Source organism: Berghia stephanieae, chromosome 5 (genome assembly GCF_034508935.2).
Source record: "Berghia stephanieae isolate SIO BIC M18660-M18661 chromosome 5, UCSD_Bste_1.3, whole genome shotgun sequence".
NCBI classification, from domain to species: Eukaryota; Metazoa; Mollusca; class Gastropoda; order Nudibranchia; family Aeolidiidae; genus Berghia; species Berghia stephanieae.
In genome coordinates this window covers 78,094,065-78,110,388 of record NC_088364.1, presented here as the reverse complement: position 1 = coordinate 78,110,388, position 16,324 = coordinate 78,094,065, and the positions used below count along the sequence as shown (strand labels likewise).

The following is a 16,324-nucleotide window of genomic DNA, read 5'->3' as shown; positions in this document are numbered from 1 at the left end:
AATGGGGGATAGAGGACACAACAAGTGACCTCCCTGCCCACTGTTGGATGACCTAAGACACAGCCCAGAAGTAAGAACCTAAATCTAAGATTTCATCAACATAACAACAACAAATCAATCTAATTACGTCACTTCTTGCTGAAAGGCTCGGCTTTAGAATGTCGTTTGTGTTTCCTCGGCCATGTTCCGGTATCGTAACTTGCAGCCACTGCCATTACTGGTTGTCGGACTAAATCACCACTGCTAGGAGAGTACACACCACGCGGGACCACAGAACTGCTGCTCATCCCAGGAGAGGGAGACAGTGAATGTAAATTTTCTGAAGAAAGGTCCCTCTCACCAATCTCGTCCTCATCGTTAAAGCTCATGTTGGAAAAACCAGAGGTTGTCACGTCTCGACTTGATCTTTTACCGGATGAGGTTTTGATTTTCAGCCTTTGATATTTTCCCTCCTCGTCATAACCGCTCTGTGCATACCATTCTCCTTCATCAGTAGCATCTTGATGCCAAGAGCTGCTCACAGGTGCTTTATTCAGATCTTGGGGTGAAAGTGAGGCAGAGCCCTTGCCGACGTGTGAGGAAGATGGTGCAACGTGAAGATCTAATGGCCTTTGAACCTTATTTCGACTGGCTTGTGGCTGTGGTTTTACTGAGCTTAAATGCATAGGTAATTGCTGTGCCTGTTGTTTCCAAATGGGTTCTGTTCTTTGTTGTTGTTGTTGTTGTTGCTGCTGCTGCTGCTGCTGTTGTTGTTGATGTTGTTGTTGTTGTTGTTGTTGTTGTTGTTGTTGGTGGTGGTGGTGGTGTTGTATGGCTTGCTGATTCAACTCTTGTTGATAAGGCTGTTGCTGATGAGAATGGTGATGAAATTGTCCAGACGGATGATTATCAAATTGATAAAATTGTTTTGAGGGAATAAAAGATTGTTGTTGTTGCTGCTGCTGTTGTTGTTGTTGCTGTTGATGTTGTTGTTGTTGCTGTTGTTGATGTTGTTGTTGATGTTGTTGCCGTTGAGGAGGAGGAAGCAACGGTTGTCCTGAAAAGTAATGTTGATTATCAGTGTTGACATTTTGGAGATATGAATGTTGAGGTGTCTGAATTTGTTGTAGATTTTGTTGTTGTCGTAAATTACTAGGATCCTGTTGGGAAAAATTTGGTGAAAAGTAAGAAACTGTATCTCCTGATATTGAAATTTGCTTTCGCTCATACTGTGGACTTGCATTTTGAAGAGAACCCTGTTGTTCTTTGGGAGTTTTATGAGTACTCGCCCTCTTAATAGAGCGTTTCATCGCTTTATTAAAAGGAACTGCTCCAAAGGGATCCTCAGGAATCTGCCCAAATGTTGTGGGTTCAGGATCTTTATTCGGATCATTCAAAATTTCAGAACATTCAGCAGATTTATTGAGAAAACCCTCATTGTTTCGCTTTTCTGTGGTCACTGCATTGGAGTAGACCAAAGATGCTGGAAGTGGATCATTTTCAATCAAATTAGCAAATACATTTTCTGATGCTCTTCCCGGTAGAGCTTCTTCGGGAGTTGCTACATACATTATATCCTCCATTAGAGGTGACACTGTGCTGGAGGAAGGGTCTGTGGAGCATGACGTAGCCCTGACATCAAAGGGAGCACTACCGAAAACGTCTGCTTCGGAGGTGCTCCTGGCTTGATTCTCGTTTCCATCTATGGCAGCATATGACATGTGAGAGGAGCTTCCAGGACTGGTGACATTTGTAAGACTGGAACCTTTTACTAACCGACCCGCCTTGAACGGAGCATGGTCGAATACATCACAGCCTTGACCGGATACACTGGAAGAAGTTCCAGAGGCTAGAAGAGGTGTGGATCTTCTGGAAGATTTGATTTTGAAGGGTGCAGCGGAAAACACATCAACGCTAGTTGATGCAGAGGATGTGTCCGGTGAAAGCACTGAGGAAGATGAGGTTGTCATGGCCCCATAGGCGATGAACTCTGCTTGAGCTGGATCTGAAGCCATGTTGGAGGATGGGAAATCAAATCCACCACTGTCTAATCTACTGAGAGAACCTGAAATTGCTGAAGTTGGATTTGACTCGCTACCAGGTCTATCTTTTCGAAAAGAGTCGGAAAAGCCACTAGGCTCTTGCCAGGAGTTGCTATCACTCACCGGCTTTGACCAGCCATGGGCTTGACCACCGTATTCATCCTGTAACTCATCATCATCTAACAACGGCCGCACACCATACTCGTGTCCAACAATGCGGTCTGAATTAGGTACAAACTGCATGGCAATGCTTTCGGCATGACTAGATTTGCTGGAAACAGAACCTGCTATGTCGACGGGTCTTGATCCGTATTCATCATCCAGTTCTTGGTAACCAAAGTCATTTAGAGGCTGCTGTTTCAAGGAAGGATGATCGTCCTCCGCATATGAGGAACTCGATTCTTTTCTATAGCGTCCTGCTGCACCTTTGGTAGAGGAGATTGTGGATACAGACTTTAAAGAGGCTGTGTCTTTAGAATCTTCTGACTTCTCTGTCTGTCTTTCGAGGGTTTGTTTGTTAGAATTACTTTCCTGTTCATCAGGCTCATCTGAATCAATAAGTTGAGAATATTTGGCTCTGGCTAGGGCAGCTCGAAGTTGACCAGGAACGAGGAACTCTCTTGAACGTCCTTCATGAGACAGCGAGGAGGACTCTGATGCTCCTTCCTGATGTTTCTGATGACTGGTTTTAGCAGGAGTTTGTTCCTGATCAGAACTACTGTCTTCTGAACCATTCCTCTTTTGCATATCTGGTAAGAAAGGAATAAAAATAATGAAATAAATAATATTTATTCGATATGAAAAGTCATATTTTACATCAGATCAAAAAATTGTCATCACTATCATCCATTTCATTACCAAACGTTTGCACTTTATCCTCATAAAATCAGAAGAAATTAAAACATAAGTTATCTACCCATCTCATGCCCCGTAAGAGCACTAACACTTAAGTGTCACAAGTTTAATCTTTATCATTCACTTAGTATTAGACATCCAAATGGGAAAAGTTAAGTTTGGACCATGGAAAAGGAAAGAGAAAGTAGAGTAAAAGATGGTAGAACTGGAGTTTGCTCAACATTTATGAGAAACCCCTCCCCCACCTCTTTTAAAAAACAAAAAACAAAAACAAAACAACTAAAGCCAAGGGAGTTGTCGAAACCTTGGATTGGACAGAATCAGGTCCCAAAAGCAATCTATCTGTGTGTCTAGGCTGTGACTGGTCAATATTTATACCCTGACACATGATGATCCATGCGCAGCCTTCATAAACTCATAATCAAGACACTAAAAATTATATCGCGATACTAGGCAACGATCACTTAAAGAAAGTGAAAAGTGAGTGGCTGTTATTAGTGCTTTAAGGAAACAAATTATCCCATTGAATATATGGACTATTGAATATACAGTGGATTGAGTCAACACTGCAGGACCAGAAACACTGGTTGACTTTAAGCGAGGCTGACATTATCCATTACTAATTCTTCAATAAAGAACAGAAAATCTGGAACCAACAATGTTGACGTTAAGCAGAAGTTGACTTTATGCAGATTCCAAAGTAACTCACTATTCACTTTTGTTTTGGTGGTCGTCATTTTGTATTATAATATAATTTTTTAGGCCAGTGTCAGGCTTATGAGTAAACAAGGACACTGTCGGTGTCCAGTCCTAGGCCAATGATGAGAAGAAAAAAAAACATTCATTCCATACTGGTAAAACAGATAAAGAAAAGGAAAAGAACATTTTATTTATTTTACTGCAAAAAAACACATTTCACTTTATTCCACCTTTTAAAGCTCACTACATAGTAGTAAAAGTGACACATACAATTCAAAATAAATTCCAACAAATAAAATAAGACAAAATGAATCCAAAATACTACCTGTCAAAATATTGATATGAAGCATATAGCCTATCAAAATATCATTGTTATGAAGCAAAGTAAAAACATACAAACTACGTATATCCTATAACAATGGAACACACTTTATCACAGACATTAAAACTTAAATGAAAGTCTACCAATAAAATAACATTTCTAAAGTGCGGAAAAATGTGATGTTACTGGATTTTGACATTATATGAAGAGATTGTGTGAAAATATATAAGAGAGAGATATAAATATCATGTTCTAGATATTCTTACTCTAGTTTAAATTTTCTGATTGTTCAAAAATTAAATGAAAGAAAAAAGAATTTTTGTTTTAGAAAAGTCAATGAATAATGCATTTGATAACAAGAACAATAGCAACAACAATGAAGCAGTACTGGACGTTAGTGAATGGCTACAATTCATCTACCCATCCATAAAAGCTCTCAGATTTTTGTCTCGATTTTGAAAGAAGAATAGTAAGCTCATGCCGCATTCAAAGTATTAAATATGAACACGAATCAATTATTTTTAATAAACAAAAATTAATATAACAGCTTTGACAAAGAACAAAATACCAAATATGGAACCTTTCAGGCTCAAAACCCTTCTTCAGCCAACAATAAAAAAAAACAAAACATGACAACGTAAATACATTAATTAAAAAACAATTATTTCTCTGCTGTTGATCTGGTTTTGAAGATAATGTATTTATGTTTACATTTTTTTTTTTTTGTTATTGGCTGAAGAAGGGTTTTGAGCTCAAAATGTTCCATGTTTGGTATTTTGTTCTTTTTCGAAGATGTTATATTCCTTTTTTTAATCACCTTTTACAGTTCAATTCTAGCAGCTAAGTCCTGCTTTGACTTTTATTCAGAGAATAAATATTCTGCAAACTTTAAATCTTTGAAGAAATTTTAAAAATCCGTTTTATCAAGCCCCAAGACAAAGTTTGTTTATCGTGTCTTTTTCAATTTTAAAGTGAATTAAATAAAATTGCTGCACTCTGTTTTCCAATCTTGCCCAAAACGAAAAATTCCATGCACAAAATATTGGAACTACGTAAAACTAAATATCCAAGACGTAAAAACAGCTCCATCTGTTTTACTAACAGCAAACCGGTTTTGCATCAATTTTTGTTAGACATTAAAAAAGAGTTAGGTAGACAACTGGCCTTATCAAACACACACACACACACACACACACACACACACACATACACACACACATATATATATAAATATTTTAATTTAATGAACAACAAGATAAGAAAACTGGAAACTTCCATTTTTCCAAGCATAGATAAAACCCTATGTTATGAGCTTTAATACATTAACTGTTGACCTTCATACCATCATTTTGTTGTTATTTTTGTTTTGCTTTGTACCTACTTTGTACCTACATCTTTTAACATACTTTTTAAAAAGTGATTAATAATTAAATACACAATACTCGTAAATGCTCTCACAACCGACCTACATCCAAATGCCAAATATCTTTTACTGTCATTTCTTATGACTTATCAGAACAAAGAAAACAACAAAATAAAGATCAACCAAGCACTCAAATGACCCCGAGGCAGGCAAGACCTTCAAACAACATAGGTCGGACCAAATGCATAATATATAAATATCAAGATATACATTTAAAATCATGAGGGGAATAAAATTGCACGTTCTTTAACAGACGAAGATCTTCATCTTATTTTAAATCCATTCCCATACCAAAATGTAAAACGCCACTGCAGTCTTTAAACTGATGGATGGACTGAGAGATTTTTGCTTCATTTTTTAAGGGTTTACGACACTATCAATTCCTTTTAGGTCATTTCAGTGCCAGCAAAAAGGAAGATGATAGGGAAAAGGTTGTAGATCTAAAGTTAAAAGCACCAAAATAAACACAAAGTAAGCCAAGGGAACTAGTTCCAAAAAGATACAGAAGATCCCACGACCAATCCATCAATCTGCCTATTGCGGAGTTGTCATACCAGTAAGGTCGTGGGTTCGAGACCCCATTGCTGCAAATAATTTTATTCTCTATTGTCTTCTGGTACTTTTCTACCCACTTCATTCCTTGCTGTTATCAACTGATATGTTTACAAAGTACAATATATTCAAAACTAAAATCTAAAACAGTATTTAACAGAGAGCACTATCACTATCCGTGTACTTACTTTGAGATCAACTAAATGTCTCATCCTGACAAAAGCACAGGTCCCCACTAAGAGGAACACACTCAAATGTTTACAAATCATAATAAATGTAAAACAAAAATGATACAGTGCATAACAGAGATATGATTTACAAAGGAAAAAGATATCATCTCCCAAAACTATACATTTGACTGTCTCCTTCCCAGTCAGGGTATCCGGTCAGGGCCAGGACAAAACCAAGTAATCTCATTCCAGGACAAAGACAGAAAGCATGTTGGAAAACAGATATAGGGGGATAGAAGACACAACAAATGTAACCTGTATAACCAACACGGGAGGTCAAAAGACTCTACCACTGCATGGAAAGAGAGGTATTTTAACAAAGGCAAAAAGAGCCTGCCATGAGAGACTCCAAAAAGTAAAGTAATGAACAAAACTGAATATACATCACTTAAAGTCCATAAAGACGACAGAGAAATATTTGACACAGCTGTCTGCAAGTAAAAGGATTTTGAAATGTAAACAAACCTTTCTAAATTTCTTATGGACAGCCGTGCAAAATATGTACCTGCCATTTGCCTGGATTTTAAGTGGTGAATTAATGTTTTTATTGTTTTTATGTTTTGTTGATGGTTTTGTTGTTGTTGTTGTTATTATTGGCTGAAGAAGGGTTTTGAGCCTGAAACATTCCATGGTTGGTATTTTGTTATTTTTCGAAGCTATTCTATTCATTTTTATTCATTACTTTATTTCTTTTTCAGTCCACGTCTTCTAGCAGCTTAGTATCATTGTGAAAGACTCCAGGTCCTTTGCATTACAAATAAAATGTTACAAAACACATAAAACCTTACAGATCCCCTTTACTGGTCATTTGCGACGCATCCTCTCAAATTGGCATTATGTCATTGTTTGTTTTTAAGGGTTTTACAGTGCTCGGAACACATTTAGACACTATCAGTGCCAGTAATAAAAAGGAGAAAAATGTGATAGTCAAAAAAATTCTAGAATAACAATAAGCATCCAAGAAAAGGTAAGACAAAGGGGAATTGGTTCAAATAGGGAACAGAAGTAGAGTCCAAGAGCACACTACCAATGTACTAAGTTTGAGATCACCTAAATGTCACATACTGACACAAGCACAGGTCAACACAAAAAGGACCGCATGTAACATCCTGACACAAGCACAAGTCAACACTAAGAGGACCACACTCAAATGTTTACAAATCATATATAGGTAAAACAAAAAACAATACAGTGAATAGGCTTCAACAGTCGTGTCGTCATTATGAGGGAAGTGTATAGTAACTTAGTAACTGGTTCTAAACTATCAGAACAATGGTGGATGTCCTTATGAAATATTTCTCCGACGAGCATAAAAGTGTACTCAGAGGAGAAAAACATTATAAATCGGATCATGTCTTAACTTTTATACATTCTGATCACATGACATGTGAAAAAGTTAAAGTTAGCATGAAGAATAAAAAGTACTGATTTTCTATATTTAGAACCAAGCTGCTCGTTGCTGGGTTGAAGTGACATCAGACTATTGAATCCAATTACATTTACAAAACAAAAATATTATCTCCCAAAACTCTAACTATACATTTGACTGCTTTCCTCCCAGTCAGGACCAGAACAAAGCCAAGTAATCTCATTCTAAGACAAAGACAAAGAAAGTATGTCGGAAAACAGATTTAAGGGGGTAGAAGACACATTAAAAAAATGTTTTTTTAAAAATATGAGCTTTTATATAGCGCAATATCCACTAAATGTGCTCAAAGCGCTTTACAAGGGGTCCCTGGTGAACAGCAACATTTAACATGTAGGACGGGACATGACGCTTGTTAGGCGATATTACAATTTTTCAGACAAAGACAACACTGTTAACGACCAGATACTCATTTTACACATGAGTACGGTGAGAGAATGTGAGTTAAGAGCCTTCTCCAAGGACTCAAACATGCGCTGAGCGAGGCTCGAACCCAGGACCTTCCGATCCGAAAGCGAGTGTCATACCATAAGACACCACATAGCCGCAGTGCCTCTCTGCTCACTACGAGAGGTCAGGAATCCCACCCAGGTGTCGGAGTGAATCTCACTACGAGAGGTCAGGAATCCCACCCAGGGAAATTGAAGCCCATATCATACGTTATGAATTTAAATAAATATCTTCATCGAAGAGAATTTGAGTTTTGTGGTGGCAGCATGGCACCGCAATATGGTCTTTACCCAGAGGGTACTGAGTTCCAACTCACTACCACGTTGCTCTGTGCAGCCTTGAGTTAAGCACCTAACCCTAGCTCAATTTGCAGCGCTACACTGATAATGTCCGAGTTATTCCAGTCTCCCTTTAAACTAACTATACCCTAATAACAAATTTCCCCACTGGAGGTGAATAAGTGGAATTCTATTTTATTTTATTCTTTTTTTTCTACTTTATCCATTTTTTTCCCTTAAAATTCAAATGACTAAAAATGTCCTACTTCTGATGACTTTGACTTTAAACTCAATTCTCCCCATCTAGGTCACTCTGATATAATACTGGAATTACATGTTGGGTCACATTTAACCCTCTCAACATAGAAGTGAATTACGTGAAACAAAATCAAGTAATCTCGTCCCAAGACAAAGTCAGAAAGCATTTTGGAAAATGGATAAAGAGGGATAGAAGACACAGTAAATGCCTCCCTGCCCATTATGGGAGGTAAGGAACCCCACCCAGATCAGTTAAAAGTAAAATCGAACCGCCTCTAAAGGATGAAAGAAATGTACAAATTCAGAAGTCATGTGTATCATAACAAATAATTCAAAATCAAAATTAAATCAAACTAAAACAAGTGTTTGATCTATACTGACCCTATGTCATTAGCGTAAAATGCATCTTTTGAAAATACTTTTTCCGTATGTTTACATAAAAAATAACAAGAGGCAAAACTGTCACCAAACAAAAATAAAAATAAAAATTCAGAAAAGTCAAAATGGATGATTGATTAGTACTGACCCTATGCCGTTAGCAACGTAAGCATTTTATAAACAGATGTGTTTAGATAAGAATTACAAAAGACATTTGAAAAACAAAAACAAATAATAATTAATTAATTAAAATTAAAATTAAAATAATAATAATAATAATAATAATAATAATAATAATAATAATAATAATAATAATAATAATAATAATAATAATAATAATAATGAAAAAACGTCAAAAGAAAATAAAAATATCTTGTGGATACTGAGCTGATAAGAGACAAAAGTCTGGATTCTTCACCAATGTCGGATACATCATTCACTTTCTCAATTGCAATGGAAATAAGATTTGATTCAACAACATTCGAATTGCTACTCAAATTATTACTAAGATGAATACGATGGTAGTGACAAGGATAAGCTTACTTACTACCAGAGTTGAAAGTTGGAGAGGATGATGTTTCCTGAAATCAAAATAATCCTCAAAACAAAACAAAAAACATTTCTCAAATAAAGTTACACCCCTATTAGATCTGGTGGAAAGTACTCTGCAATAAACTAGCATCCTATCCAAAGGGTAGAAAGTAATTTCTATTCTTCGTTTCTCCTATAGAAAACGGGATAAACTCCAGCTCCATGGGCCGAATGACTCTGAAGGACTACATTTTTATACAGTTGCCTATATTATGACATTAAAAAAAAAAAAGTTTTCAATATTTTAAGATGCACAAGGCATTTCTGTCCATTATGCAAATGTTATTTACAGTTCCAAAATTAGGTAACATTTAGACCACGTAAACTCTTAATAATACAATGAGAATCAAAAATATCTGGCTCATTTTTTTAATTATCAAGAGGTGTAATCCTGTCCAAGACATCATGTAAAGAAACACATTCCAAGACTAAACTCTCCATATAAAGATAAATAAACATTGAGCTAACACGGAGGGAAACGTTTATTGTTTGTTTGTTTTGAAGGGTTTTACGGCGCTTGCAACACATTAAGGTCATATCAGCACCAGTAAAAAGGAAGGAAATGGGATAGAAGAAATTTCTAGAATTACAATTAAAGCATCCAAGAATAATGCAGACAAAGGGGAATTGGTTCAAATAGGGAACAGACGTAGATTCCAAGAGCTCACCATCAGTATCAGTGTACTTAGTTTGAGATCAACTAAAAATCTCATCCAGACACAAGCACAGGTCCCCATGAAGAGGAATACACCCAACTCTTTACAAATCATATATAATACATAAACAAAACATAATACAGTGCATAACAGAGAGATGATTTACAAGGACAAAAAATATCATCTCCCAAAACTAACTATCATTTGACTGTTTCCCCTCTCAGCCAGGGCCAGGACAAAACCAAGTAATCTCATTCCGAGACAAAGACAGAAAGCAAGTTGGAAAACAGATATAGGGAGATAGAAGACACATATGGGATTCAGGAACCCCACCCAGTACCAAGACTAAACTCTACAAATAAATATATATAAACACTGAGCTTATATGGAGGGAAAATATTAAGACAGATTCATTGATAAAAGATTTAGTATTTAACAGCAGCTATTTTGATGATGATGATGGTGACGATGACTACAATGTTATTAGTGTGCATATGTGAGTGTGTCTAAATGTCAATATATTGTGTTATGTTCTCTATAATATTGTAATGTTATAAATTTGTAACCACATGACAAATTGCCACTATTTTGAGGACAATAAAGACATACTATCATTATTACTATCATTATTATTATTATTCTACTTGAGTCCCATTCATCTTATGAATAAGTATCCCTGTATAAAGCAACATTGACGACAACAACAAGAAATAGCAAGGCAAAAAGGATATTAAATTATTGCATATGAACAATGGTATCGGCAAGTTGTCAACATTTCAGGCATTTATTGTTCAAAACGTTTTTATCATATTTATATATTTATTTTAGGAAATTGGAGGGAAAGAAAAAAAAATACAGAAAAGATAGGAAGATAAAACAACATGGAAAATGTATGTAGTTGTTTTCATTCATAACACGAAAACAAATGACATCAACATTTATGACTCTGATGCTCATCTTTACTAAACATAGACTGGTAATGTATAACATATATATATATATATATATATATATATATATATATATATATATATATATATATATATATATATATATATATATATATATACATACCGGTTTCAAGTGGCCTTAAGTTTTTAAAGGGTTTACAGCGCTTGCGGCACATTTATTTCATTTAAACACCAGTAAAAAGGAGGAAAATGGGATAGTCAAAAAAAAGTTATAGATTTTCAATTGAAAGCACATGATATAAGGTAAGACAAAAAGGGAATGGTTCAAATAGGGAACAGATGTAGATTCCTAGATCACACTGTCAGTGTACTCTGTTTGAGATCACCTAAAAGTCTAAACCATACACAAGCACAGGTCCCCACTAAGAGGTTGTTTGTTTTTTTGTTTTTAAGGGTTTTACGGCGCTTGCAACACATTAAGGTCATATCAGCGCCAGTAAAAAGGAAGAAAATGGGATAGTAAAAAGTTCTAGAATTACAATAAAGCATCCAAGAAAAGGGAAGACAAAGGGGAATTGGTTCAAATAGGAAACAGACGTAGATTCCAAAAGCACTCTATCAAAGTACTTAGTTTGAGAATACCTAAAAGTCTCATCCAGACACAAGCACAGGTCCCCGCTAAGAGGAACACACTCAAATGTTTTACAAATCATTATATATAATATAAAGAAGGCATAATACAGTGCATAACAGAGAGATGATTTACAATGAAAAAAATATCATCTCCCACAACTAACTATACATTCGACTGCTTTCCTCTCAGCCAGGGCATCTGGCCAGGACCAGGACAAAACCAAGTAATCTCATTCCAAGACAAAGACAGAGAGCATGTTGGAAAACAGATATAAGGGGATAGAAGACACAGTGTGTACCTCCCTGCCCGCTATGGGAGGTCAGGATCCCCACCCAGCCCACTAAGAGGAATACACTCAAATGTTTACAAACCATTATACATTTAAAGCAAATTTTTTTTTTACTGTAACAATACACAACAGAGAGATGATTTATAAGGAAAAAAATATCATCTCATGTTAGTTTCCCTCCCAGCCAAGGACTCTGGCCAGGGTCAGGTCAAAACCAAGTAATATCATTCAAAGACAAAGACAGAAGGCAAATTGGAAAACAGCTATAGAGGGATACAAGACACAGTAAGTGCCTCCCTGCCCATTATGGGAGGTCAGGAACCCAAGCCAGGAAGACGTCAAGAACCCCACCATTATCAACAATTAATTGGTATCAAAACAACCACTTAAATCTATAGTTCGTTTTTTGGGAGTTTACGGCTTGCGACACTTTATGATGATGTCACCGCCAGTAAAATGAAAGATGATATGGGAAAGGTTCCAGATCTGAAGTTAAAGCACAAGAGAAAAAGCAAGACAAAGCAGATGACCTATCTATCAATGTGCCTATTTTGACATCACCAAAAAGTGTCATCCAGGCACAAGAAACGATTAAATTTTAGAATCAATGGAAAATCAATGGTGGATCCAAGTTCCATTTTCCCAACAACAAAAAAAATAAAATAATAATAATAATAATAATAATAATAATAATAATAATAATAATAGTAGAGCTTTTATATAGCTGAATATCCACTTAAGTTCTCAAAGTGCTTTACAAGAGGTCCTAAGCCAACAGCAACACTTAATATGTAGGACAAAACATCAGGCCTAGAGGGCGCTATTAAAATTAAAAACATTTTTTTTACAAAGACGCCAGGTTCTCATTTTGCACCTGAAAACGATGAGAAATGTGAGCAAGAGTCTTTTTTAAAACGGGATTCAAACCAGGGACCTACAGGTCAAAAGGTGAGTGTCATACCACTAGACATAAAGTCGCAATGATACGTAAAGTTATGAAGGGTTATGGATTTGACGTAAACAATGAAAGTTATTGATGAATTTTGGTTATTCATTTTGGGTAAAGATATTCATTCATGGATTGAGGAATTGAGGGGGTTAACGGGTATGGAGTAAAAAAATATTATGCCAGGAAATGGAGGTTAAGGTATGTACAAGAGACTTTTGTTTGGACACATGAATCGTTACATCGTAATATATCAAAAAGTACACAACAAAGATGCCATGAAATCAAAGATAACGACAATAATTTACATAGATACATACATTATCATCTTGATCACAATAAAGAGAAATAAAAAGTCATGAATAACTTAAACTTGGAAATTGTAGGTGTATAAATGCATAACAAAGGCAGTTTCATTTATCAACAAAACGGGGTGAATGTAAAATATAAAGTGGCCGATGGAAGCTGGATAATTCTCAAAAAAACAAAAAAAAGAATATCACATTCGCATGATGTCAATTTACACTTTGTTCTAGTTCTACCCTCAAGAAAGAATTATTAGTCGCATGATAATCCAATGAAATCGTATACAATTTGTGCCTGAAATTCACTTCCAACAATCACTATGACACAACTGATAAAAAAAAAAAGCCAAGCGTAATAATTATCATCATAATCTTGTTTGAATGGATCAACAACATATGCTTCCTAAACCTTATTATGATATGAGTTTTATTGTCAAAGAGTGACAAAATCGCATTGATTCACATCCCATTTATCTTAAAATTAAAAAAAAAAAAATGACAAAAAAAACACAAAATAACAATAGACCAAAACATTTTAAAAATTAATATCATAAAAAAGTGTCGAGAGATTCCACACGATACGTAAAACATTAAATTTCTTTTAGTCTTTCATCGTCTTATTTATTTTACATGTAAATGTCAATCAAGTGATAGTTCTTTGTTTTCTTTTACCCAATGTTTGGTTGGTTTTCTCTTACTAAGAGGAGATATACATACGCAATTCTGCCCTATTCATATTACTCAACTCCTTGTTATTATTTTTAGACTGCCTTTTAGTGATTAGTTCTCACTAAATCATATCAATCAGACTATAAACATTAAAGGTTACACAAAATTGTGTGTGTTATTACGTTTTTTTTTTCTGGCTGGAGGATGTTGTGCCTAATTGCATAGCATCTATACAAAGAAAACCATATCCGAATTTGTAATGTGTTGCCACATACAGCCTTCTTCCTTTAGACATCAGTCTGCACTTAAACTCGATATAATTCCTCTAAAGCACCTGTCTTACACAGGTTTGACTGTACACATGTTTTGATTTGATTACTGCTACAAATTTCTTCCCCATCCCAACATCGCTACATCAAAGTAACACTGTATTTCTAGCCGTTATCTTTTTTGAAAAAAAAAGTATTTAAGAGGGACACCAGGAAAAAAAATGAAAAAAAAAATTAGAAAATTGACATATGTAGGATTTCTTCAGAATGTCTTTCTGTAGACATGATGACATCCATGCTATAAAATAAAAATTGAGCATTTATGCAGCGCAATATCCATTAAAGGGGCAGCATGGCTCAGCGTTACGGTCTTTGCTTCGTACCCAAAAGGTACCAAGTTTGATCGGCCGCGCTGAGCTGTGTGGCCTTGAGCAAGTCACCTTTCCCTAGCTTGATTTGCAGCCCTACACTGGGGCTGATGTCTGAGTTATTCCAGTCTTCCCTTGGAATAGACCCTTGAGACAAATTTCCCCTTTGGGATGAATAAAGGGAAATTTATTTTATTTTAATTTTCAACAAGTGCTTCACAAGGGTCCCACGCCAACAACAACATTCAACATGTCGGACAAGAAATGACAGCCATTAGCCAATCTTGTATTTTTTTCTGACAGAGACAACGCTGTTAATGGCCAGTTACTCATTTTACATCCGAGTATGAAGAGAAAATGTGAGTAAAGAGCCCTTTCCAGGGTCAAAACTATGCACCACTCAGAGCGGGACTCCAACTTTGAGGACCACAGGCGAGTGTCATACCACAAGACCACGTAGCCGCTCAAATCAATGAAACACAAACAAGTCATCAGTTAGATGCAAAGTTCTTTCCCTCTACAATGTAAAGGTTGTCCCTGACAAAAGCATGGAGCAATGCATGGTTTTCCACCCAAATGTTTCTAGAAGTTTTGTTGTGCAATGCTGCCAACGCTTACCTATTTAAATGTGTACACAGATGAGGCAAATGACCACCGATTTTTTGTTTTTAAATGCGTACAATCCTGAAAACCACAACGAGGTCTAATTCTGAAGATGGGAAACAAGACCAGACTAGTAATATTATAATCGATATGTAAATTAATGAATGAACTTACTCTTCATAGATGATACAAAGAGTATCGACTTCCAGAATCTACATATAAATCAGATACGACCCAGCCAGATAATATTTTATTGAACTCCCAACATGAACTTTAGGTCATATAACGAATCAAAGTGTTTAATTACATTAAAAGAGTGTATGACTTATTTTTAAAAACTGTTTAAAGAAATTGAAGAATGCTTAAGATCTTCAGCGGAAAATAAACGAAAATGCGTAAGAATAGGCATTTTATAAGTATGGTTGGCAGCACTGGCACAAAACATTTGGAAATTTGAACACACAACTTTTTGACTAAATTCAATGATTTTAAATTTCTCCAAAAAAGAACGAAGTTAAATCTGACTAGCTTGAAAAATTGAAATACCAGTTCTTAACATGTAATAATGTTTTAAAACTCCTGGCTAAATACTGCTTTAAGGGCTACCTGATTGTTACCCAGTCTAATGAAACAATATAAGAGTCACTGAAGTCACTCTTAACCACTTAACTACTATTCACTAGAAAGACAATACATGTATTAATTTTGGCCAGAAAACTCATCCTTCAAGTATTGATCAATTTAAATTTCCCTCATCTTGTCAAAAACTCTAAAACTTGGGACCTTGCAAGGTCCTAGGTTTGAGAGTTTTTGCCAAGATGAGGGTCATTTACATCAATCAATATTTGAAAAATGAGTTTTCTGGCCAAATTCTTAAATTCGTGTCTTTCCAGAGAATGGCAGTTACCTTGTTAAATCCCCAATTTGGTTAATTGCCTGATTCAGGAGATCATCTTGTTAACCTGTATCAGATCGCAAAAGCCGCATTAATCTGTATCTTGGTTTACCTATTGTTGATTGTCGAACAAAACAAATTCCTTGGCGGCTACTTATACTAGTACAAACATCATCTTTATGAAACAAAATAAAATCATGTTGAAATCTAAAAGGATTTCAGTATAATATCACATTCAACAAAGCTCTCTTGACTAATTCAAACACAAGGATCCAAGCAAAAGTCTTTCTCATAAG

At 35.6% G+C, this 16,324-nt stretch overlaps 1 protein-coding gene across 1 annotated transcript in view; it reads right to left on the bottom strand.

The window, feature by feature from the left end:
- LOC144973648 (uncharacterized) overlaps positions 1–16,324 on the bottom strand; it is a 57,868-nt gene that overhangs the window by 1,009 nt on the left and 40,535 nt on the right. The window contains exon 18 of the mRNA XM_078916366.1: positions 1–2,770. This exon is cut by the window's left edge and continues 1,009 nt beyond it. Coding sequence (XP_078772492.1) covers positions 129–2,770 — 2,642 coding nt within the window. The 3' untranslated portion in view covers positions 1–128. The remainder of the gene's footprint in view (positions 2,771–16,324) is intronic.